The 24623-nt window shown below is 43.0% G+C and overlaps 1 protein-coding gene and 1 pseudogene across 1 annotated transcript; both read left to right on the forward strand.

Moving 5' to 3' along the window:
* Positions 1–1536: 1536 nt before the first annotated feature.
* LOC147912996 (uncharacterized) lies at positions 1537–9942 on the forward strand. The gene is given in 5 exon segments (XM_087420896.1): positions 1537–1609; positions 5277–6016; positions 6019–7942; positions 7945–8247; positions 9458–9942. Coding segments are annotated over 5 exon segments (3387 nt in total). The 3' UTR covers positions 9805–9942.
* Positions 9943–9957: 15 nt separating this feature from the next.
* Positions 9958–24074, forward strand: LOC101407685 (aldo-keto reductase family 1 member C8-like; annotated as a pseudogene).
* Positions 24075–24623: the final 549 nt, after the last annotated feature.

The following is a 24623-nucleotide window of genomic DNA, read 5'->3' on the forward strand; positions in this document are numbered from 1 at the left end:
ATTGCTTCTGCTCATTTGTACAATACTGATGAGGAAGTTGGACTGGCAATCCATGCAAAATTGAAGATGGCACTATGAAGAGAGAGGACTTTCTACACTTCAAAAGTGTTGTGTCTGTGGTATATTTGTGTGCACATATGTGAAGTTTATTGTGGAGATGACAATTATATGACAGGACCAATAGTTGGTGAATTGTGCCTATTGGTACAACTTTTTTCACAAATATTCATGTATCAAATCTAGTGTCAAAAAAAATATGGCTTTTTCATCATCCCTTTGTTCAAATTTTATGTTTTTAAAATAAAATAATTTACTTTTCTGAGTCTCAGACCATAACAGAGTGATTTAGCATGAATTATTGAATCAGACTGAACTGTGATCAGATTACAGCCTTCCTTATAATCTGCGTGACTTACTAAAATTTCTTAACATTCTGAATCTCAATTATTACCTCCACTGATAACACAGAGCCTCCATTTCACCACCTCTAACTTAGCATTAAGTGGAATGACAAGTAGTTGACTCTGGGGATTCAGAGGGTGGGTAGTTTGAGGGTGCATTATCATTATTATTTTGGTTACTTACCATGTATTGTAAGCACTTTCCATGCATTATCTATAGTTCCTCAACAGCTCTCCTAGGTTAACTATTCTTCTTCTTATTTCTTACACATGTAAAATATAAGCTCAGGCTGCCCTTCCTGCACTCATCTGCCACCTCCTCAGAGTCACTCTGCTCTTTGTTAGAAACTCCTGATGGGCAGTGAGCACAAGAGGAAATGACCAGTAACATGACTATTTCATAGAGGCCTTGCTGTTTGTTTCTCAGGACAGGAAGTATTTGCCAAAAAATTTGCCAAATTTTCCATCATTGAAATCGTTTGCCATATCAGAAGCCACTGTTATTCCAAGCATTAGATATTAGAGAGGAAGACTTAGGAGGAATAAATTAACAATAAATACAGAGTTGTGCTTCTCACTAAATTTATTCTTCACTCATCCACATGGTTGCCTGCAATGTGCTTAAAGTGTGAACCTCTGGTCACAGTGATGTAGGGGGAGCTTTGGGGTTGCTTGAGAGAGATTGCCCCCATAAATGACGGAGACCAATATGCTCCATCTTGGTCTGACTGGGACATGAAATATCAATAGCTAATAGCTGTCAGACAGGGCCAGATTGTTTGTAATGACATAATTATCTATCGTATCCATCATTATAGCTTAAGCACAGGGTGTGTCTTACCCATGTTATATCCAACTTTTCCTGCTGTTGTTAAAGACAGAAAAGGATCACAGAGAATAGCACAAATAGGCAATGTTACATGGGAACCTATGATGATAAATCCAACTCTCTGTAACCCTTACATAGTAATGCTATCTAAGAGACTATGAAAAGACATGACAAACTCATACATAGAATGTGATCAGTCTCAGTAAAGATGAATTGCTGATTCTGTCCCCAGTTAGATGAAGAGTTTGATATAGTCAACTCGCCACCCAGGGGCTGGCTTGTCTCCTCAAGGAAAAGTACTTTACCATGACTCAGTGTCAGTCTCTGCTGCTGCTGACAGGTCACCCATCTCTAAATAGTGAGAGCTCAAACAGCCTTGGTGAGAAGTAGCCCATGCATTTGGCCCATGCATAGTCTTAATCTGTTCCACTATGGCTATTCCATTCATAAGCCCATTGTGTAGGTACCGCGGTGGTCAGGTACAGAAGCTAATCATCATCCAGTGGACAAGACATCCTCTTTACCTAATTATTGAGAGCCTCTCCTGGAGACTCTGGTGGTCAGAGAAATCCCCCAGGCAGAGTCATAGGTGCTGGCAGTTGGAAGTCTGGGTCAGTGTACATTCTATATAAGGAGGCATAAATAGAGTGACAACTGTGTTTGTCACAATAATGGACTCCATATAGTATGTTTCTCATTTAGTCCTCCTCACAGCCTTTCTGAAAATTAACTATTTTTCTCCTTTTAATATGATTGGTACAGTTTATTTTAAAATTTTTTTCAGCTTTATTTAAGTAAAATTGACAAACAAATTTCTGAGATGATTAAAGTGTGTGACATGATCTATTACACGTATGTGTTGTGAAAAGATTCTCCTCATCAAATTTAACACATCCATCACTTCTTTTATTTACTTTTTTTTTAGGTGAGAACTTGTAAATTCTATTCTCTTAGCAAACTTCAATTATACAATACAGTGTTATCAACGACAGTTATCGTGTTATACGTCGTATCTTCAGAGCTTATTTGCTTAATAGATGCAAGTTTGTACCATTTTATCAGTGTCTCCACTTTTCCCCTAACCTCTAACCCCTGGCAACTGCTTTTCTAGTCTCTGTTTCAATGAACTCAAATGTTTTTTCAGATTCTACCATGCAGCATTTGTCTTTCTCTGTATGGTTTATTTCACGTGATACAATACCCTTCACCTTCATCCATCTTGTTGCAAATGACAAACTTTCCATCTTGTCCAAAACTGAATAATATTTAATTGTATATATGTATATATATGTGTGTGTGTGTGTGTATATATACATATATATATATATGCCACATATACTTTATCCATTCATCCATCTATGGACACATAGGTTGTTTTCATCCTTTGAGTGTTTGGAATAATACTGAAATGAATATGGGAGTATAGATATATCTTCAAGATAGTGATTTATTTTCCTCTAGAAAAATACCAAGAAGTGGAATTTCTGGATCATGTGGAAATTCAATCTTTAATTTCCTGAGGCACGTCCACACTGTTTTCCTCAGAGGCTGCACCAATGTGCATTCCCACCAACAGTGCACAAGGGTTCCCTTTCCTCCCTATCCTCAACAGCCTTTGTTATCTCTTGTCTTTTTGATAATGACCATCCTAACAGGTGGGAGGTGATATCACACTGCGGTTTTAGTTTGCATTTCCCTAATGGTTAGAGATTTTGAGCACCTATTTTAGGTACCCATTGACCACTTGTATGTCTTCTTTGCAAAAACATCTATTCAGATCCTTTGCCCACGTTTAAATTGTGTTATTTATTTTTTTGCTATTGAGTTGTCTGGATTGCTTGCACTTTTAGAATATTAACCCCTCACGAGATGTGTGGTTTGCAAACATTCTCTCCCACTCCATAGGTTCTCATTTAGTTTTGTTGGTGGTTTCCTTTGCCGTACAGCAGCTTTTTATTTTAATGCAGTCCCACCTGTTTATTTTTGATTTATTGCCTTTGCGTTTGTGTCACATCCAAAATATGATTGTCAATACCAAAGTCAAGGAGCTTACCATTACTTTTTCTTGTAGGAATTTTAGGCAGGTCTCTTTTGTTCATGGTTAAATCCCAGGGCTTCAGGATCTAGTACAAATGTTAGATAGAAAGGAGGCACTTAATAAATGCTTGCTGCATACATGCTGAATGAGAGCACCTGGGGAATGAAGGATTAAAAAACAATCATGAAGGACTTTAAGAGCCCAGTTGAGTGGCAACTGGATGGAGGATGGGTATTATGGTCTCATTTCCAATTTTAAGCTGAATATAGATGCTGAAATATATATTTATATCTATATCTGTATCTTTACCTACATGTATATTTATATCTATCTACATCTGTATCTTTAGAAGTTTTCTCCAAGTGTTGGAAGTTTTCCTGTTAGTTACTTCCTTACGGTAAATTCTTTATCAGCTGAGTCTTGATTTTCCACGTTCCATGGTGAAGCCCGTTTGACTAATTCATTTCAGATTAGAAATTATATTGGAGTTTAGCCTGTGCCCCCTTAGGACAAGTTTGTTACTGAAGGAAGTAAATTATATTAAAAATTTAAAAGTTAATACCTTAGAGACAGGCACCTCCACACCCTAAGGATTCCTGGTATAAGGGGGAACGTTTATCGATCCTGACTGACTCTATTCATAGAAGACTCGCCCTAAACTGTTCAGGGAAAATTGAGAACAAGAGAGTGCTCCAGAGGATAAGTTTGGGAGGGTCGGGGTGGAGGGGGTCCAGATGGGGACGCGTGTGTGTAACCTGATAATTGCTTCGCGCCATAGCAATTCGCGCCATAAAATGTAACTGTTTAAATGTTTTAAATTAGCCAATCATGTAAGACCGCGCCAACCTTTTCCCGCTTTATGCTTCCGAATCCTATAAAAGAGCTTGCCCCTTAAGGTTCGGGGTCGACCCCTCTGTCTCCTGCGAGAGATACGTGTCGACCCGGAGCTCCGCTTAATAAACCTCTTGCGTTTGCATCAAGCTCGGTCTCCTGTGTCTGTGGGTCCGCGCCTTCCCGAGACTGGAGTTGGATTTCCTTTTTGGAATCCTACATTTGGGGGCTCGTCCGGGATCTGCACGGTCACCCCAGACTCCGAAGACCCCTTGGAGGTAAGCCTGAGTGACTGGGTGTGTGAGTGTGTGCGGCGCAGCGAAGCATTGTTTTGGTCTCGGTATCTGGGCAGCCGCCGCTTCGGGCCGTGAGGACCGAGTGGCTGCAGTGGCAGACGTGCTGGGAACTGCAGGCTGCAACCCTGGGGGACGCCCCAAGGGACAAGGGGAGTCAGGAAAGCCTGACCACCCCCTTTCAGGTGGAAAAAGAAACGGCACTCTTTTTCCCAGGGAGGACACGAAAACCCCTCGCGTCTGAAACCGCCTTCGGTTGGCCTGTAGAGACACCAACCGGGCAAAGTTGTTTATGTGTTGGTGTGTTTTTGGTGTTCGTTGTTCTGTTTTTGTTCGTTACGTGGGACAGACTATGACGACCCCCCTCTCTTTGACCTTAGACCACTGGACTGAAGTGAGAGCGAGAGCGCACGATTTGTCGGTAGAAATAAAAAAAGGGCGTTGGCAGACATTTTGCACCTCTGAGTGGCCCACCCTCAATGTGGGTTGGCCCCCTGAGGGGACGTTTAATCTAACTGTTATTCTCGCGGTGAGGGCTATTGTTTTCCAGGAGAGACCGGGGTCCCATCCTGACCAACGACCATATATTACAGTGTGGCAGGATCTAGTGCAGAACCCACTCCCGTGGGTTAAGCCATGGGTAAAAGCGGAAAAACTAGGCCCCCGAGTCCTGGCGCTACAAGATGCAGAGACACGAAAGAAATCGAAATCAACTCAAACAGCGGAGTCGGAGACCCCTTCGCCCCCCCCCCCGGGGTCTACCCTGAGATTGAGCCTCCTCCCGAATGGCCCCCTTTCTCGCCTCTCCCTTATCCCTCCCCTGCTCCAGGATCCCAATCAGGACGGAGGGCGACTGGCTCGGGTCCCTCCGCTGGAACCCGAAGCCGCCGCGGGAGCCACTCTGGACGGGCCTGATACCACGGTGGCGCTCCCGCTAAGAGATTACGGAGCTCCTGCAGGACCCAACCAGCTGTCACCCCTCCAGTACTGGCCTTTCTCTTCCTCAGATCTGTATAACTGGAAAAATAACCATCCCCCATTTTCAGAAAACCCCGCCGGATTAACCGCCCTGATAGAGTCCCTAATGTTTTCCCATCAGCCCACTTGGGATGACTGTCAACAGCTCTTACAGGCGCTCTTCACCACGGAGGAGAGAGAAAGAATGACACAGGAAGCAAGAAAGAACATCCGAGGCACCAACGGGCAGCCGGCAACGATAGCTGAGGCGGAAGAAGGGTTTCCGCACAACCGACCCAACTGGGACTATAATACGGCTGAAGGTAGGGAGTCACTGTCCGCTTACCGCCGGGCTCTAGTGGCGGGTCTCCGGGGAGCCGCAAGGCGGCCCACCAATTTGGCTAAGGTAAGAGAGATTCAGCAAGGACCCACTGAACCCCCCTCCGTTTTTCTAGAACGATTGATGGAGGCTTACCGCAGGTACACGCCCTTTGATCCGTCCTCGGAAGGGCAGAAGGCCTCTGTCATTATGGCCTTTATTGGACAATCAGCCCCAGATATAAAGAGGAGATTGCAAAGGCTAGAGGGGCTGCAAGACTACGACCTGCGGGACGTAATAAAGGAGGCTGAAAAGGTATATCATAAAAGGGAGAGTGAAGAGGAAAAGCGAGAGAGAGAGAGAAAAGGGAGGCTGAGGAGAGGGAAGACAGGAGAGACAGGAGACGAGAAAAAAATCTAACTAAAATACTGGCAGCAGTGATAAAAGCGACAGGGCCAGATCACAGACAGTCAGGGAACCTGGGCAACGCCCCACGACCAGGCTCACGCAGACGGCAACCCTTGGACAAGGACCAATGTGCCTATTGTAAGGAGAGAGGACACTGGGCAAGGGAATGCCCCAAGAAAAGGGCCACACCCAAGGTGTTGTCTTTAGGAGAGGATGAAGAATAGCGGGGACGGGGCTCGGGCCCCCTCCCCGAGCCCAGGGTAACCCTAACTGTTGAGGGGACCCCTATGAGATTTCTGATTGATACTGGGGCTGAATATTCAGTACTGAAGCAACCTTTGGGGAAATTAAAAACTAAAAAGACTCTGGTTGTTGGAGCCACTGGGCAGAAAAAATACTCATGGACTACTTCCCGGACAGTGGACTTGGGAAAAGGAAGGGTGTCCCATTCCTTCCTAGTGATTCCTGAATGCCCGACCCCGTTGCTAGGTCGAGACCTTTTAACCAAACTAAAAGCTCAAATAGATTTTGCTCAACCTCGGCCTACAGTATCCTGGTCCGCACCTACCACCATGATGTTGGCCCTGGAGCTAAAGGAAGAATATCGGCTCCATCAGCAGCCTAAGCCTAGAGCTCGGCTCAATACCGATAAGTGGCTGATCGAATTTCCAACGGCATGGGCTGAAACCGGGGGACTAGGGACGGCTACGAGAATTCCCCCAGTCGTGATAGATATTAAGGCCGGAGCCCTCCCAATAAGGGTGCGTCAATACCCAATAAGCAAAGAGGCCAGGGAAGGAATCCGCCCCCATATCCAGAGGCTGCTCCAACAAGGAATCCTGGTTCCTTGCCAGTCTCCTTGGAACACCCCCCTCCTGCCTGTAAAAAAGCCTGGAACTAATGATTATAGGCCGGTCCAGGATTTGAGAGAGATAAATAAGAGAGTGCAGGATTTACACCCTACCGTGCCAAACCCATATAACCTACTCAGCTCCCTCCCCCCATCACGAAAATGGTACACTGTCTTGGACCTGAAAGATGCATTCTTCTGTCTACGGCTTCACCCAAAAAGCCAATTATTTTTTGCTTTCGAGTGGCGCGACCCTGATATGGGGATCGTTGGACAACTGACTTGGACGAGACTGCCTCAAGGGTTTAAAAACTCCCCTACCCTGTTTGATGAAGCCCTCCACAGGGACTTGACTGATTATAGGGTTAAAAACCCTCAAGTGACTCTTTTACAGTATGTAGATGATCTACTATTAGCGGCGGAAACCCCGGGAGACTGTGAAGAAGGGACCAAGCGCCTCCTGGCCGAGTTGGGTGAGTTGGGATACCGGGCGTCGAAAAAAAAGGCACAGTTGTGCCAGGAAAAAGTAGTCTACTTAGGCTACACACTAAAAGATGGCCAAAGGTGGTTAACCGACGCACGGAAAAAGACTGTGACCCAGATTCCTGCGCCAACCTCCGCTCGCCAGGTAAGGGAATTCCTGGGGACAGCCGGCTTGTGCCGATTGTGGATCCCTGGGTTTGCTACCCTGGCTGCTCCACTGTACCCATTGACTAAGGAAAGTGGGAACTTTGTCTGGACTCTAGAGCACCAGAAGGCTTTTGAGACTCTAAAACGGGCATTATTAGAGGCACCCGCGTTGGCCCTACCAGACTTGACCAAGCCCTTCACCTTGTATGTAGATGAAAGAAAGGGAATCGCCCGGGGAGTCCTAACTCAAGCCCTTGGGCCCTGGAAGCGCCCAGTCGCATATCTATCAAAAAAACTGGATCCGGTAGCCAGTGGATGGCCCTCGTGCTTAAGGGCGATCGCCGCCACTGCCCAGCTGGTGAAAGATGCAGATAAGTTAACTCTGGGCCACAGATAACTGTAGTAGCCCCCCATGCCTTAGAAAGCATTATCAGACAGCCTCCAGATCGATGGATGACTAACGCCCGGATGACTCACTACCAAAGTCTGCTCCTAACTGAGAGAATTACCTTTGCCCCACCGGCCATCTTAAACCCGGCCACACTACTGCCCGAAGCGGATGATGAAATACCTGTTCACCAATGCGGCGACACCCTGGCATCAGAAACGGGGACCCGACCCGATCTGCCGGATAAGCCATGGGCTGGGGCCCCTAATTGGTACACCGACGGCAGCAGCTTTACGGCAGAAGGTAAGAGGATGGCTGGGGCTGCTGTGGTAGACAGGAAAAGGACTCTGTGGGCAAGCAGCTTGCCGGAAGGGACTTCTGCACAAAAGGCTGAGCTTATCGCCCTGACACAGGCGTTAAGGTTAGCTGAGAATAAGACTGTGAATATATACACGGACAGCAGGTATGCCTTTGCTACTGCCCATGTTCATGGGGCTATTTATAAACAAAGAGGGCTGCTTACCTCGGCCGGAAAAGATATCAAAAATAAAAAAGAGATTCTGGGCCTCCTAGAGGCTATACATTTGCCTAAAAAGGTGGCAATCATCCATTGCCCAGGTCATCAGAAAGGCACCGACCCCATAGCTCAAGGGAACCGCTTAGCAGATTTGGAAGCCAAGCGGGCGGCACTAGGACCTATGGTCCTGACTCTCCAGGGAGCTAAGGTCAACAAAACTGCCTCCGGTGGGGAACTAACTAAAGAAGAGAAAGTCCTTTCCGTTGCAGAAGGGCGAGAATATCTATCACATCTACACCGGCTAACCCACTTGAGCCCTCAGAAACTAATTAAAATTATTGAGGCCTCCCGCACCAGGTACCAGATTTGAGAAAGGCGGCTGAAGAAATTTATAAGGATTGTAGAGCTTGCGCCTCACAAATGCTGCAGTTACCAAATACCGCACTGGACATAGACTCTGGGAGATAGGCCGGAACCTTTGGCAGATAGACTTTACTGAAATCAAACCGGCCCGGTATGGAAATAAATATCTTCTAGTATTTGTAGATACCTTCTCGGGATGGGTAGAGGCTTTCCCCACCCGAAAAGAGACTGCCTCTGTAGTAGCCAAGAAGATATTGGAAGAAATCCTCCCGAGATTCGGGATCCCAAAGGTAATTGGATCTGATAATGGTCCTGCATTCGTTGCCCAGGTAAGTCAGGGACTGGCCAGTCAACTGGGGATCAATTGGAAATTACATTGTGCTTATAGACCCCAGAGCTCAGGCCAGGTAGAAAGGATGAATAGAACAATTAAAGAGACCCTAACTAAATTGTCCATAGAGACCGGCGATAGTGATTGGACAGCCCTCCTGCCCTTTGCCCTGTTCCGCGCCCGGAACACCCCACAGGGACCCTTAAAACTTACACCCTTTGAAATCCTCTATGGAACCCCTCCCCCTTTGGCACAAATAGGGATACATGACCCTGACATTATACCTTCTATACCTTTGTCAGCCCGCTTGAAAGCACTCGAGGCCGTCAGGCGCGACATCTGGAACCAGCTAAAAGAGGCCTACCAGCCTGGTGATCTGCTCATCCCGCACCAATTCCAGGTTGGGGACTCTGTCCTTGTGAGACGACATCGGACGGGGTCATTAGAGCCACGTTGGAAGGGGCCCTACGTGGTGCTCCTCACTACGCCCACAGCAGTCAAGGTGGACGGTATAACCTCTTGGGTTCACGCCACACACGTAAAGAAGGCACCCCAGAATGCAGCAGATCTCTGGAAGATGGAAAAGACTGATAACCCTCTTAAGCTGCGTTTGCGTCATGGGAACGGCGAGCAGGTCGTCCAATCCTAATCCCCACGCACCTCAACTGCTCACGTGGCAGGTCGTCTCCCAGGTAGGAGATATAACCTGGTCAATCCAAAAAACTGCTCCCCCTTGGACATGGTGGCCAGACTTATACCCTGACCTTTGTAAACTAGCTATTGGTGCTCCGGATGGGGAGGTATGGGACTTAGAAAGGCTCGACGGGGGGGGGCGCCACACCCCCTCCGGGACCCCCTAAGTCGTCGAGACGGGTCGGAGGGTGTGGCGGCCCCGGTCACCGGACTAAATTACAGGCAGTGCCCTTTTACATGTGCCCCGGTTACCACAGACCTCGTTCAATTAACTCCTGGTGTGGGGGCAAAGAAGACTTCTACTGTAAGAACTGGGGATGTGAAACCAGTGGGACTACTTATTGGAAACCCTCCTCTTCTTGGGATTTAATCAGGGTTAGAGCAAACTACAGCCACCAGATAAGTCAGTGGACATGGAAGGGAGGGCGAACAACTAATTGGGGCCCAGAATGCAATACCTGGTGCCACCCCTTAACCATTCAGTTCACGGGGAAAGGAAAAACAATTAAAACCTGGATCGGGAATGGTCATTCATGGGGAATAAGATTGTACAAAGAACGATACGATGATGGCCTGACCTTCTCTATTAGATTAAAAGTAGAACCCCCCGCCAGCAGACCAATAGGGCCAAACGGGATCCTAGCCGATCAGAGGCCCCCTCTGTCCCAAAAATCCCCCGCCAGCAGACCGATAGGGTTAAATAGCCCCAAACCCCCCCAGGCAAAATCCATAACCCTAAATGGGACCGTAGATATGGTCACCAGATCTGCTCTGCGACCACCATCTACGCCACCTCCCGCAGTACCTACTGAGCAAAGATGGCACAGACTGTTTAACTTAGTACGGGGAGCTTACTACGCCTTAAATGGCTCCAACCCTGAAATGACTGAAGCATGCTGGCTATGCCTAGCGGTCAGCCCCCCTTATTATGAAGGAATTGCCACCATGGGGGTCTATAATAACACCACAGACCACACGACTTGTCTTTGGGGCAAAGAAGGGCGGCTAACCCTAACGGATGTGTCGGGGACCGGTTCAGGACTATGCTTAGGAAAAATTCCCCTGGGCTACCAGGCTCTATGTAATAAGACTGAGGTCAGCCTTCCGACCACACCTGGTTATTTTCTGATACCAGGGCCCAATAGGTGGTGGGCTTGCTCCACAGGCCTGACCCCCTGCATCTCAACTGGCGCATTTAATTCGTCACAAGATTTTTGCGTGCTTGTGCAGTTGGTGCCTAGAATTTATTATCATACTGCCAATAGTTTCGAGGATGAATTTGACCAGAGATCCAGATTATGGAAAAGAGAACCAGTATCCCTCACCCTGGCTGTACTCCTGGGACTGGGAGTTGCCGCGGGCGTAGGGACTGGCACTATGGCCTTAGTCACAGGAGAAAGGGGATTAACTGCCTTGAGCAATGCTATAGATGAAGACCTCAGGACTTTAGAACAGTCCATCTCTAAATTAGAAGAGTCCCTCACCTCCCTGTCTGAAGTAGTGCTCCAGAATAGAAGAGGATTAGATCTGCTGTTTTTAAGAGAGGGAGGACTTTGTGCGGCCCTTAAAGAAGACTGCTGTTTCTATGCAGATCACACAGGGGTAATCCGAGATTCAATGCAAAGATTAAAGAAAAGATTAGACATGAGGCAGCAAAGCAGGGAGGCGCAACAAAGCTGGTTTGAATCCTGGTTCACTAAGTCCCCCTGGATGACGACCTTACTATCCTCCCTAGCAGGACCCTTGCTGATTCTTTGTCTACTTTTGGTCTTCGGACCATGTGTTTTCAATAGAATTACTGCTTTCATAAGAAAAAGGGTCAAGGCAGTGCATGCTATGATGCTCCAACGCCATTACCAAGCTCTCCCACACAATGAGCCACTGATAGTAGACACCGAAAACTAAGTTCTAAGATTAGAACTAGGGACAAAAGAAGAAGTGGGGAATGAAGGAAGTAAATTATATTAAAAATTTAAAAGTTAATACCTTAGAGACAGGCACCTCCACACCCTAAGGATTCCTGGTATAAGGGGGAACGTTTATCGATCCTGACTGACTCTATTCATAGAAGACTCGCCCTAAACTGTTCGGGGAAAATTGAGAACAAGAGAGTGCTCCAGAGGGATAAGTTTGGGAGGGTCGGGGTGGAGGGGGTCCAGATGGGGACGCGTGTGTGTAACCTGATAATTGCTTCGCGCCATAGCAATTCGCGCCATAAAATGTAACTGTTTAAATGTTTTAAATTAGCCAATCATGTAAGACCGCGCCAACCTTTTCCCGCTTTATGCTTCCGAATCCTATAAAAGAGCTTGCCCCTTAAGGTTCGGGGTCGACCCCTCTGTCTCCTGCGAGAGATACGTGTCGACCCGGAGCTCCGCTTAATAAACCTCTTGCGTTTGCATCAAGCTCGGTCTCCTGTGTCTGTGGGTCCGCGCCTTCCTGAGACTGGAGTTGGATTTCCTTTTTGGAATCCTACATTACTAAGACTTGCACCATCAAACAGGGGAACAGGAAACATGGAGAAACAGCTGGTGAAAATGCTATGGGGAAGATATATTGCTTCTTTCTGAGTTGGGCGGATTACCAAGCCTCCTAATTCATATTTTATAGAATTCTAAGAGCAAGGCTGGAGAGGACACCAAAATACCTATTGATTTAGATTTCTGTCACATCGATTCATCATACCTCTATCAAAATGAGGAGGAGATCATCAAGGCCCTCTGAGAGAAGATGGCAGATGGTACTGTGAAGAGAGAGGGCATATTCTACACCACCAAGGTGCTGCGGGTGGAGTGACGAGAGGTGGCTGTCAGATGAGGTATGTTATTTGGGGGAAAAAAAACCGAAGAACTTTGGTTTTGATTTGAATAATTTATTTACCTCCTAATATTACAGAGGCCCCTTATAGAAAAATAGAAAAGAGAAAAGGCTTGCTTTGCCCTGAAGTGTGTTAAGGGTGGGACCCAGTTGCTCAAAGTCTCTGAACATCAGTCGGCATTCATATGTAAAACACAAATAATGATACTTTTCTTCTACGTCTGTTGTATGGATTAACTGAGCCACTATGGAGTGAGTCCACTGCTTTTATCCTTCAGCAGCTTCTCTCAGGACACACCCAAGTGAGGCTCACATATTATTCAGAGAAGGGAGCCAGACTAGGGAATACATTCTTCAAGTCAACATTGAGTTTACTGAAATGTGTAAAATTTTCTAAAGTGGAAAACCCTGCTTCCAATGTCAAGAGAGCTGAGGTCTCTACAGAATGATCTTAAGTATTTTGACATCAGTGGTAACATTGTTCTTAGAGTGTGGGCCTCTCAGCAGAACTGTTTCCAGGCATCTATTATATGAGACAGTAGGTTCCATTTCCCCTTGCCTGACATTTCTTGACTCTCCTTCCAGAGATGACTTTTCTAATCCTTGAAACATTTAGATTGCTTTTCCTGGGCCATCTCAGTTTTATTCACAGTTTTCTTAGAGTCACTCAAATAAATCTCAGTATCCCATTAAGGAGCTCATTTATATTGTCACATAAATTTAGCCCCAGCACCTCTTATTTTTAGACCACCTCAGTGGTTTGTTACTCACTTCTCAATCTTTTAACTATGCGGTTTAATTTGAGTCCCCAAATGTGTGAACTCTTAAGTCATTTTTTATTTCTTTTCATCACTGCAGGTGTGAGCTACTTTCGTTCATGCAGAATTTGTTTGACCAGCTGTGGAAAGATCACTGAAGAAACTTGGACTGGACTTCGTAGATCTCTTCATCATTCTTGTGCCAATCGCTATGAAAGTTAGCATTTACTTTTACTTGTTATGCCCAAGGGTATTTCATCACTGTTGTACCTCCATTCTCTCATTCCAGCTGGGTTTACTGGTTCTTACTGAGAGAGGTCGGTTTGAATGTGGTGTCCAGAGTTTCTAAATGAGTCTCCTTGATAGCTGTGTCATTTCACTATCAAGATTTTTTTTTAATCCTTATCCCACAGCACTCAGAAGGATTGAAATTCAGTGATCTCACTGCCTCCACCTCAAAGTGTTGAGGACACCACCTTACATGCCTAAGTGATATGCTTCTGGCTGTAGTCTCTTGACGATTAGAGTCCTCAAGAAAGTTGAATTAAAGCAGGCTGCAGAGACACAATGGGGAATCCCTACCTATTTAGGGAGACGGCCCTCCCATATATAACTCTTAGTCTCAATCAAGAGTGAGGTATCCTGGGATGATCCATTTTACACTGCTAGGCTCCTTTGGGTTTCGCTGATCCTACCTCTCGTAGCAGTGGGTATTCGTTGAACACACCTGGTATCCTCACTACTTCTCAGTTGGATTATTATAAACTGGAGCTAAAACACATTTCTCACTAGTAAAGTTAAGTCCCCTCATCCAAACCAACCTGTCCCCGGGAAATAAAATCGATTCCAACCATAAGCGAATTCATTCTTAGTGAAGTTTAAGGGTGTGTGTGGATAGGAGGGTGGAGGTTATTGGAGGAGAGGCGATTTGCTATAGGCTCTCAGATGCTTCTGATCTTACTTCCCCCCATGTTTTCTCTTACACAAAACACACACACAGACTCTCACACACATACGTACACACATAAACACTTGGATTAGCCTCTTGAAGGTTTTGTGACCAAGCTCCTTACACACCAGGAAGGTCATTCTTTCTTTTTTTTTTAAAAAAAAAGGTCATCCTCTCTCTTTTCTGTATTCCAGCCTGGGGGGAGTTTGTGGCAAAGGATGAGTAGGGAAATTATTTTAGATACAGTGGACTTTCATGACACATGGGAGGTAAGTACTGACACTGACACCTAAGAGGGACTGGGTGACAAGTCAGAAATCACTGGATGGGAGTCAGAGGAAATGTGTTCTGGCCCCATCAGTTGTCTTCCCTCAGCCACTTCACTGCACTTCTCTGTACCATGGTGTTTTAATCTATAAAAAACACAAGTGAGTGGGATGACCACTACGGGTTATGTTTCGTTTAAACTTCTATGGTTGTAAGTAGGGGTTTCTTTGGTCTGCCAATCAGGTTGAGCCTGGGAGCCCTATAAGGGGATCATCAGAGCAACCTCAAGAGGAGTGACAGCTCCATCCCAGGATAGATAAACAGGCCCATGGAGGGAGGGAAAGCTGTGTCTGACTTAGCAGAAGAGCGACTGTATAAGGAGAGTGAAACCTGCCCTTGTGTAGCCCTTTCCACCTTGTTTTTCACTAGTATAAGAAAGAAGCAGCAGCCAAACCCTAAACTAGGACAACCTAAGTGTTGCTTCTTGCCCTTGATTCTGACTCCATTTGCTAAAGAAATACTTGAAGCCTAACAGCAAAATAGGTTCATGGGAGCAGGTGGCGATGCGAGGTGGAATTGAAAAGCCTCCTCATGTGTATTTATGATCCAGGATGTGCTTGTAATAGAAGCAAGGAGACAAAATATGTGTTCATAGCAAAAAGGACGTTAGGAAACAATGTATCCAAGTGATTATATGGGTTCAGTCAAATCAGTAACGTATGTTAATACAGATTTGCAGTTTTTAAAACATTCAGTCAAATGAAATGGCCAAACTACACTAAAGGTTTGCCACATATTCCCCTCCTTCCTAGGCCCTGGAGAAGTGTAAACATTCAGGTTTAACCAGGTCCATTGGGGTGTCCAATTTGAATCACCAATAGCTGGAGATGATTCTGAACAAGCCAGGGCTCAGGTACAAGCCAGTTTGTAATCATGTGAGCCTGGAGCCCACTGGGGCCTCCATGCTTTTTGCTCTTCATGCCCTCTTCCTTAATTAACAGTCCCCAAGTTCCCTGCTTGATGTCAACTATGTAATAATAGTTCCTTTTACACTTACCAAAGGGTAATCAGGAAATACCAATTTGAAAATTATGGAAAGGAAATGTCAAAGATGGATCAGGTTGAGTGGCATGGGAAGAGCAAGTTATCCAGGAGCAGGGTGAGGTTCTTGAGAGACATCCAAGTGGAGATGGTGAGTTGTCAGATGGCAATACTGGTCTGGAGCTCAGGAAGGCAGTCAGGGCTAGAGGTTCAGATTTTGAAGTCATTGCTCTATGGATGCTAATTAAACTCACAGAAGTTGATTTGCTGTCCAGAGAAAGTTCATAAAATGACCAGGAAGAGGACGGGAAAGGCAACATTTAAGGATCAGGGAAAGATGCACTGTTTAGAAGATTGAAAAGGGGTTGAGAGATGGGGAGAGAGAAAATGAGGAGTGAATGGTATTAGAAATGCTGAAGAAGTAGCATGAAAATGTTTGCATAAACCATAGGGTGGATCCTGATGAGGAGCAGCCAATCCTAATAGAGATGGAGAGAGTTATTGGATTTAATGACATGGACTTCATGGAAACCTTGCAGGAGCAGTTACAGAGAAGTCAGAGAAAAAGTCAGAGAGAAAAGCAAAAGGGTGAAAAGTGAGGAAATGGAGAAATCATAATTAAAAGAAAAAATTTTTAAAAATGACACCTAATGTTACAAATTTTCAAGCACTATGACATTGTAACATTATATAGCTTTTGCAATACAGTTTGAAAATTATGCAAGAAACCATTAAAATGCTTATACTCTTTGTCTTAGGTATTTCTCTCCTAGGAATCTATTTGTAGAAAATAATTCAAAATATGTTAAAGAATATCCCTCTCTTTCTCTGCTCCTCGTTCTCCTCTTTCTTCTTTTTCTCTTTCCTTCAACTGATTTCTGAAAGAAACTAAGCCTTTTTTCTTTTAACTTTTTCTATTAACTGTTTTATTTTATTTTTTTAACAGAATTGATGTTACTGATTGATCCCTGGGATACAGTTTGGCTTGATGCTCTATCTTTGTACCCCTGTAAATTGGAGGTTACAACTAGGACTTGATCATCTATGTACGTCATTGAGAATTCATGAATTTTAACAAATATGATGTTTTCCCATCCAACGTAGTTACTATTCCTATTGATGATCAATTTGCCACTGTTTTATTGCCTCTTTCAGTGAGCTCCTGAGTCCTTTGATGTGCCTCATTGTCTTTCCTATATTCTTCTCTTTCTATTGTGCAATTATTCTAGGCTCAATATGTATCTTTTTTGCTGAGACCTGGAATCAGCCATTTTTCTAAGGAATCTTGGTTTCTTTCAGTAGGAAATGCATTTGGAGGCCACAATCTGCTGTATGAGTTTTGAGCCATTTTAAACACTAATAAAAAATAAAAAGAAAATTATTTTATCATTTCTGAAAACCAAAAGCATTTGAATGGATTTCAGAAGGTGCATGGGAAAAAGGACCTATCTGAAATATATGGTACATATATTAATTTAGTGTTAGATATTCCTTCAAAGGACTTTTCAAGTTTACATGTTATTGGCTCACGTATTCTGATACCTTTTGGTCTTGGCAACTCACGGGTGGAATGTCACCCTTACCTCAACCAGGGAAACCTGCTGGAGTTCTGCAAGCCCAAGGATATTGTTGTAGTTGCCTACAGTGCCCCGGGGTCCCATAGAGACCCAAACTCGTCATGAGAATATCAGAGTGAACCTATATTGGTAACTTTATTGATGAAGAAACGATTTTTTTAAGTTAGGTTTTAAATTATATTACAGAAAGTTTCAAACATAAAAAATTGAACACAACGTATAGTGATCAATGGATGAATGGATAAAGAAGACATGATATATATACACAATGGAATAGTACTCAGCTGTAAAAAGATGAACTCTTTTTGCAACAACATTGATGGACCTTGAGGGTATTATTTTAAGCAAAATAAGTCAGATGAAGAAACACTATTACCATATGATTTCACTCATAAGTGAAAGATAAAAACAATAACAGCAACAGCAAACAAACACATAAATATAGAGATTAGTTTGGTGGTTACCAGAGGGGCACAGGGAGGGAGCAGGACAAAAGGGGTGATAGGGCACATGTGTACAGTGAAAGATGGTAATTATTGTTTGGATGGTGAACATGATGTAGTTTACACAGAAATCAAAATATAATGATGTACATCTGAAATTTATATAATGTTATAAACCAAAGTTAATGAATTCCAAGGTACCATCCCTGGGTTTCAACCATCCCCAACATTCTTCCATTCTTGTTTCCTCTATACGTCTACATACTCCAAACTCCACCCTAGGTATTATTTTTTAGAGTGATTTAATCATAAAATTTACACAGCTTGTCATGCATAAACCTTAGCTTTCCATTTTTCTCAAATTGATGTAAAATATAACCTGATTCATATCATGATACACAAACTTTCTCTCTCCCAAAAAATTTCCTTTGCGTTTGTTTCCAGACAATTCTTCACTCCAAGGCAACTATCTATCTGGTTTCCTTTTTCAACTTAGATTAGCTTGGTATGTTCTAGTACTTCATATATAAAAGAAGTCATAGAGTATATAGTCTTTAGTGTCTGACTTGTTTGGCTCAGCATAACATTTGTGAGATTTATCCACGTTGTTGCAGATATCTAGTTTGATCCATTTTACTGGTGAGTAATATTCCCTCATACGGACATAAATATCGCAAGTTGTTTCTCCATTCACGTGTCAATGGAAAAATTAGTTGTTTCTAGTTTGGTACAATTACGAATGAGTCTCTACACATATTCACGAAACTCATTTTTGTTTTTTCTTTTTTTAATTTTTTGTTTATTGCAATAACATTGGTTTATAACATTGTATAAATTTCAGGTGTACATCATTATACTTCTATTTCTGCATAGATTACATCATGTTCACCACCCACATACTAATTACAATCCATCACCACACACCTGTGCCGAATTATCCCTTTCACCATCCTCCCTCCCCCTTCCCCTCTGGTAACCACCAATCCAATCTCTGTCTCTATGTGTTTATTTATTGTTGTTGTTATCTACTACTTAATGAAGGAAATCATGCGGTATTTGACCTTCTCCCTCTGACCTATTTCACTCTGCATAACACCCTCAATGTCCATCCACGTTGTCACAAATGGCTGGATTTCATCGTTTCTTATGGCTGAGTAGTATTCCATTGTGTATATATACCACAGCTTCTTTATCCATTCGTCCCTTGATGGGCACTTAGGTTGCTTCCAAGTCTTGGCTATTGTGAATATCGCTGCAATGAACACAGGGGTGCATGTATCTTTATGCATTGGTGTTTTCAAGTTCTTTGGATAAATACCCAGCAGTGGAATAGCTGGATCATATGGTAGTTCTATCCTTGATTTTTTGAGGAATCTCCATACTGTTTTCCATAGTGGCTGCACCAGTTTGCACTTCCAGCAGCAGTGTAAATCATACCATATTGTACCTACTTCTCTCAATTATCTGAGGAATTTGGGGGAAAAGACACTCTAGATTTTCATTCCTACACCCTCCAAATATATGTTTTTTGATTTTTGTTTTCAGGGTGGAAAGGGATAGTCCATATATCTTGGAGGAGACAATCTTGAATTCAATTGCCAAGAAACACAATGAAAACCCAGGCCAGGTCGCCAGGCATTACCAGCTGCAACGGGGGATGGTGTTCCTGGCCAAGAGCTTCAATTAGAGGTGAATCAAAGAGAACTTCCAGGAACAGGCCAGACAGTCTCTCCAGGGTAAGGAATAGGTGCTGTGAGAGGGACCATATCTCTTGCCTTTCAGCACTCACCCAAGATCTTTCATTCCTATGCTTCTCTTCCTATGAGCTATGGGGGCAACTTGGAAGGGTAGGAAGAGAACACACTGGCCAAAATGCCCTAAGTTTTGTGGCCTCTAGGCCTGGCTTTTCCACTTTCATAATTATGTGACACTGAGCACATTTCACCTTTTTATTTTTATCAGTTGTAGAAGTCCTTCCATGCACTGAAGAACTTTTAAAACCCTGGTTCCTCTTCGTCAAATTCTCTACCTGATGAATCTCTATTTGTATGCCAATATCAAACCAAACAGCACTAGCTGCTTTGTTAAACCTTTGGGACACCCACACAGTTGTTGACCACCATACCACTTGGCATGGCTGTGTTAGTGAAATTTTCCTTATTAAACTAATTTGTTTATATGTCACTGTGCTCTCTAGATGATGACACCCTAAACGTAGTGACTCCCTCTGTGGCATCTTTTAGCACATTTTTCCTCAGCAGAGTTCCAGGAAGGTAGGAAACTAGGTATATAAGTTTATAGACTCAACAAATTAACAAACAAATGAGTAAAGATGTTCCATAAATTCTCCCTCACACATCTTCTGGTCCCTTTGATTAATCAGTCATCTTCAACTTATTTTATTGTGAACCTCATGAGAATTGCAAAAGACTACTTAATCTCCATCCTGTTTTAGGATGACAGCTAAAAACTTCATCATGATTTTAATATTTGCAAAAGATGACGTTTGGGGAATATTATTTATAATGTATTTGCTCTAAAACATTGAACTGGTAGATTTAGTTCACTCAATTTTTCAAAATATTGAATACAGAAATCTAAATCTCATTGTTAAACCAATCTGGAAAAAAAATCTCATTTTATTTTTCAATTCAATTCAATATGTTAATACATATTTCAATGACAAGCAAATCACTTCTGGGTATATATTTAAGATGAATGACATGTGGTTAGTTAGATAGATAAATAGATAAATAGATAGATAGATAGATAGATAGATAGATAGATGTACAGACAGATATAAAGATAAGGCACTGAGTTTTCCATAAAGTTGTCCCCATGAAATTATGAGCTTCCAGCTTTCATATTTCTTACCAAAGATCTGATTGCTGTGCTATTAATAGACTCTCCATTAGGAGCTATGGATCGTCAAATAAAAACAAATACGGACTTAATTAAGACAGACTTTATTCAAAAGGGAGAACTCTCTGAATGTAAGATCTATAAATGTCTCAAAGATCAATCAGAAATACTTTTATTTTATAGAGAAGAGTAAACACCCACAGAGAGAGAATGGTGTTGGGGGGTTGGCATGAGCAGGTGGTGTGGCTGGATAGGTGATTAAGGAAAGCTTTCTCTGGAGGGTGACAGATTATTGGAGACGACCTAACAGGGGGTTGCTCTTCCTTCCTAATGCTTGCTTTAGTTCCAGGCTGTCAAATTATAGGGGCTGGTGGCAAAGGACTTACCTGACCAGGGTTTGGTCAAGTCAGTAGGTATTTTGTCCAGATTGTAAAAATATCCCTTTGTTTGGAAAAAGGGGATTTTTTCTTTTCTATCACAAGAAATTCACTTGGAAAGAGTTGAGACTGATGAGTTGTGAGAGTTTCTTTTGTGAAGTGGAGAGAGAAGGAGAAATGGGGAAGGAGAGGTGGAAAACTCAGGCAGAAGAGTTCTCAAGCCAGTACGCCTGGAAGCTGGTGACAGAGAGGGCTTCCCTGGATGCTCTCCTTGCCTCCATCCAGATGAAAAGTCCTCAAGTTCCCAGGTAGAAGCCAGTTGACTTAGGGGAGAATTGAATGTGATTCTCTCCTTTATTTCAGGTTTTTGACTTTGAATTGATTCCAGATACATGAAGGCATTTGATGATGTCAACTGAAATTTATGTTATGAAAAATTACTATTGTAAGTGACCTGTAGATTGTTTTTCACAGTTTATTTTCTGTAGCATGCAGGTTAGCAGAGGAACTAAGTTTCCCTAAATCAGGAAGACAGGCCTGATTTCCAGTGTAGGAGTAAAACAGGAGCTTCCTGTAGACTCAGACCAGAGGTGATTCCAGGGCTCAGTCTCTGACCCAAAAGAAGCATGAGCGGGACCCAAGTCAGACCATCAGTAAAAGGGCCAGGGTTTGTGTCATGGTGAATTCACTACTTTTATGGCCCAAATCTCTGTGTCTGGTGAGGTTCCACACAGTGACCACTCACCCATTCAACATGGAAGGCACAGTGCCTACAACCGACTAACTTTTAGGGGCCTATAAAAGGTTTCCTCTTTAATTCTTTTTAAAATCGGGAGAAATATGGTTATATTAATAATGACTATGTAATAATAGATCCATCCTGGATTCTATGCATTTATATCCAAACACAGCAGTAAAGTGTAATTAATACTTTTATGGAGGAGTGGGCCAAGAAGCAAATGTGTGTGGGTGCTGTGAAAGTCATACCATGGCCCTGGTTCCACTTCCTCTCCTAAGTGTCCAGTGGTGTTTCTCCTTAATGGGCATTCCTGTTCCAAGACACCATCCATTTCGTCCAAATTTCTCTCTTCATTGGCCTTTTTTCCCATCACAACTCCCATTTCTTCAGCCATGTGATCTCACCAAACTGAATTATAAATGGATCATGAAATTAATTGACCCTAACGTTAGTGACTGATGTGTCCCCAGTGACATGCACCAAGATGAGATCCTCTTGACTGCTCTGATTCTTGAGTCAGGTCTTACTCTACGGTGGCCTTTGTCCATCAGGAGACTATCTCCTGCAACTCTCCACCTCCTTTGACTTTGCCTTGTTCACAAACATAGCATTCCAGTTGTTTGTTTCCTGCAGGAGCATCTCAGGATAATGAGAAAGAAGACTCATCGAAATGAGACATTTGGAAGGGAGTTTAAAGGTAAGGGGAATAAAATTTTAGTTATAGAATAAAGGTTTAGTTCTAAAAGAAAGATCTCAAAATTATCCTTGTTTGTAAAACTATAACATGATTCTGGGAAAGTAACTTTTTTATTCCCAAAGGCTTTTAAGTGTAAGTCTATAGTCTCCTTCATTAGGTTTTGAATGCCTAGTCTCACTCATCTTTGTGGTCCTATGTCAACAGCACAGCTCCTGGCCCATAGAGTTGCTCATAATGCACTCTTCAATGAAATTGAATTGAAAAGGACAAATTTAAAAAGGAAGATGCAAACGTGGGAGAAAAGGAAAACAACAGTAATATTAATGATTGAATTGCATGTATTCTTATAAATTATGAATACAGTAAATAATAATCACATTTTGTAGGTGCGTTTATGTAGGTGTACTTGTTGTTTCCTCAAGAAATTAGAAGTTCCTTAACGGAGGAACCCTGGATTTCCAAGGGCGCTCAGTATATATTTGTTGAATGAACGTTTGAAAAAGAGCAACAAAGTACTCACCATGATCATCCTTATTGGTTAGGGACAAAAGTTACACCTGGTTCTGAAATGACCACAACACTTTAGCCATGCTTCTTGCTGATAAATAAATATAAATTGTAATCTAAATCAAACTGCTTGTCACTTTGGCATTTATATAACACGAGAATGTGGGAATTGGGCATGCCAGTCTGTCTTGACACGAGTACAGCCATGTTTTGCTGCTCCATTGACCTACAGCCACCAGCACAAAAAGAAATATAAAACCTGCTTTCTGCGTAGTGATAACTGGCCCTTCTCCCACGGAGATAGGTGCAATGTGTAAAAATTTCAAGGCCCTTTGGGCGCTGCAGCCTCGGGCAAACTGGCCATCTGTGCCAGGCTGGGATGATAACCAGGGTAAACAATGCACGTACACAACTCCAGGCTGGGACGATAGCCAGGAGGCTCAGTGCACGTATGCCACTGATAATCATTTGTGCATGGGAACACTGAATGCTTGCTCTGTAAAAGCTCTGTAACTGCTTACTCTGGGAATTATTGATGCTGTAAAAACCTGCTGGAGACTGAGGCCCGGTGAGAGTTCCACCTGTGGAAAGGACACCTTGCCCAGGGCGTGTGATTCCCGCCCAGCCGTGTCGATTGAAAGGACTCTCCCAGCAGTGAGGTGTGGATGTTGTGAGTAATTGATTTGTTGTGAAGTAACTGATTTGTTGTGAATAATTGATCTGATGTGTTCTCTTTTCAGTCAACCTGGTGTTTCTCTTTCAGGTTGATTTGTGTCATTTCTCTTCAGTCGATGTGGATGTTTTCCCTTTCCAGTGGAGCTGATGATTTTCCCTGTTAATATTTGACCTATTCGGATCTGTTTGCAGACTATCACCTTTACTCTTCTCTATATAATAAAATATACCTTCAGTCCATTTGTTTGGAGCGGAAAGTTTCTTTTGCGTCTCTGATCGAATCCCCCGAACCTCTCATAACACGGTCATGTTTGCTCATGGACAGGGAGCCTGCATACATGTGTGTCGGGATAGAAGGAGGGACATGGTAGTAAATGTAGTTTTCAGCCCATCCTGACACCATCCTCAGAGAAACACTCTCTTTGCTGGTGTGAAGACAAACTTAATGCATTAATATCCTTCCTTCTCTTTCAGTGCTGTTGATCACCCTTATTATCCGTATTCTGAAGACTATTGACTCTGAGCTATCCACCATGAGCTCTACCAGAATTTCCTGTTTCTAAGAGTGTGGAGAGGATTTTTGTACTTGGTGGGGGTCATTCAAAGCAGAGTCTCTAGTTTCAGCGTGCTAGATTTTATTTTTTTATTTTCATTTCTTTTTTTTTCATTTTATGATATAATAAAGACTTCAAAATAAGGATGTTTGCTTGTCCTTATTGTTAAAATAATACACACAAATTGCAGAAAATTTGGAAAATGAAAGAGAATGTATAGAGAATAAAAGTAGCTTATAATGAGATGACTTAAAAATTCTTGAACGTTTGAGGAATTTTCCTTCATTATTTTCCATTAGAAATGTGGGGTGTGTGTTTATTTACAAAATTGAAATAATCTTCAATACATTTATTGTATACTATTTTTTCTTAAGATATGTGTTTTCCAAAGCTATCAAATATTATTAAAAGTTCAAGTGTTCTATTTTGCTTTTTGTAAAGCAAAATATACTAATATACAAAATATACTAATTTCTTAATCATCTGCCTCTGTTTTGGCATATTGATTAGTT

The sequence above is a fragment of the Ceratotherium simum genome, chromosome 32 (genome assembly GCF_057802395.1).
Source record: "Ceratotherium simum simum isolate JZ-2026a chromosome 32, ASM5780239v1, whole genome shotgun sequence".
NCBI classification, from domain to species: domain Eukaryota; kingdom Metazoa; phylum Chordata; class Mammalia; order Perissodactyla; family Rhinocerotidae; genus Ceratotherium; species Ceratotherium simum.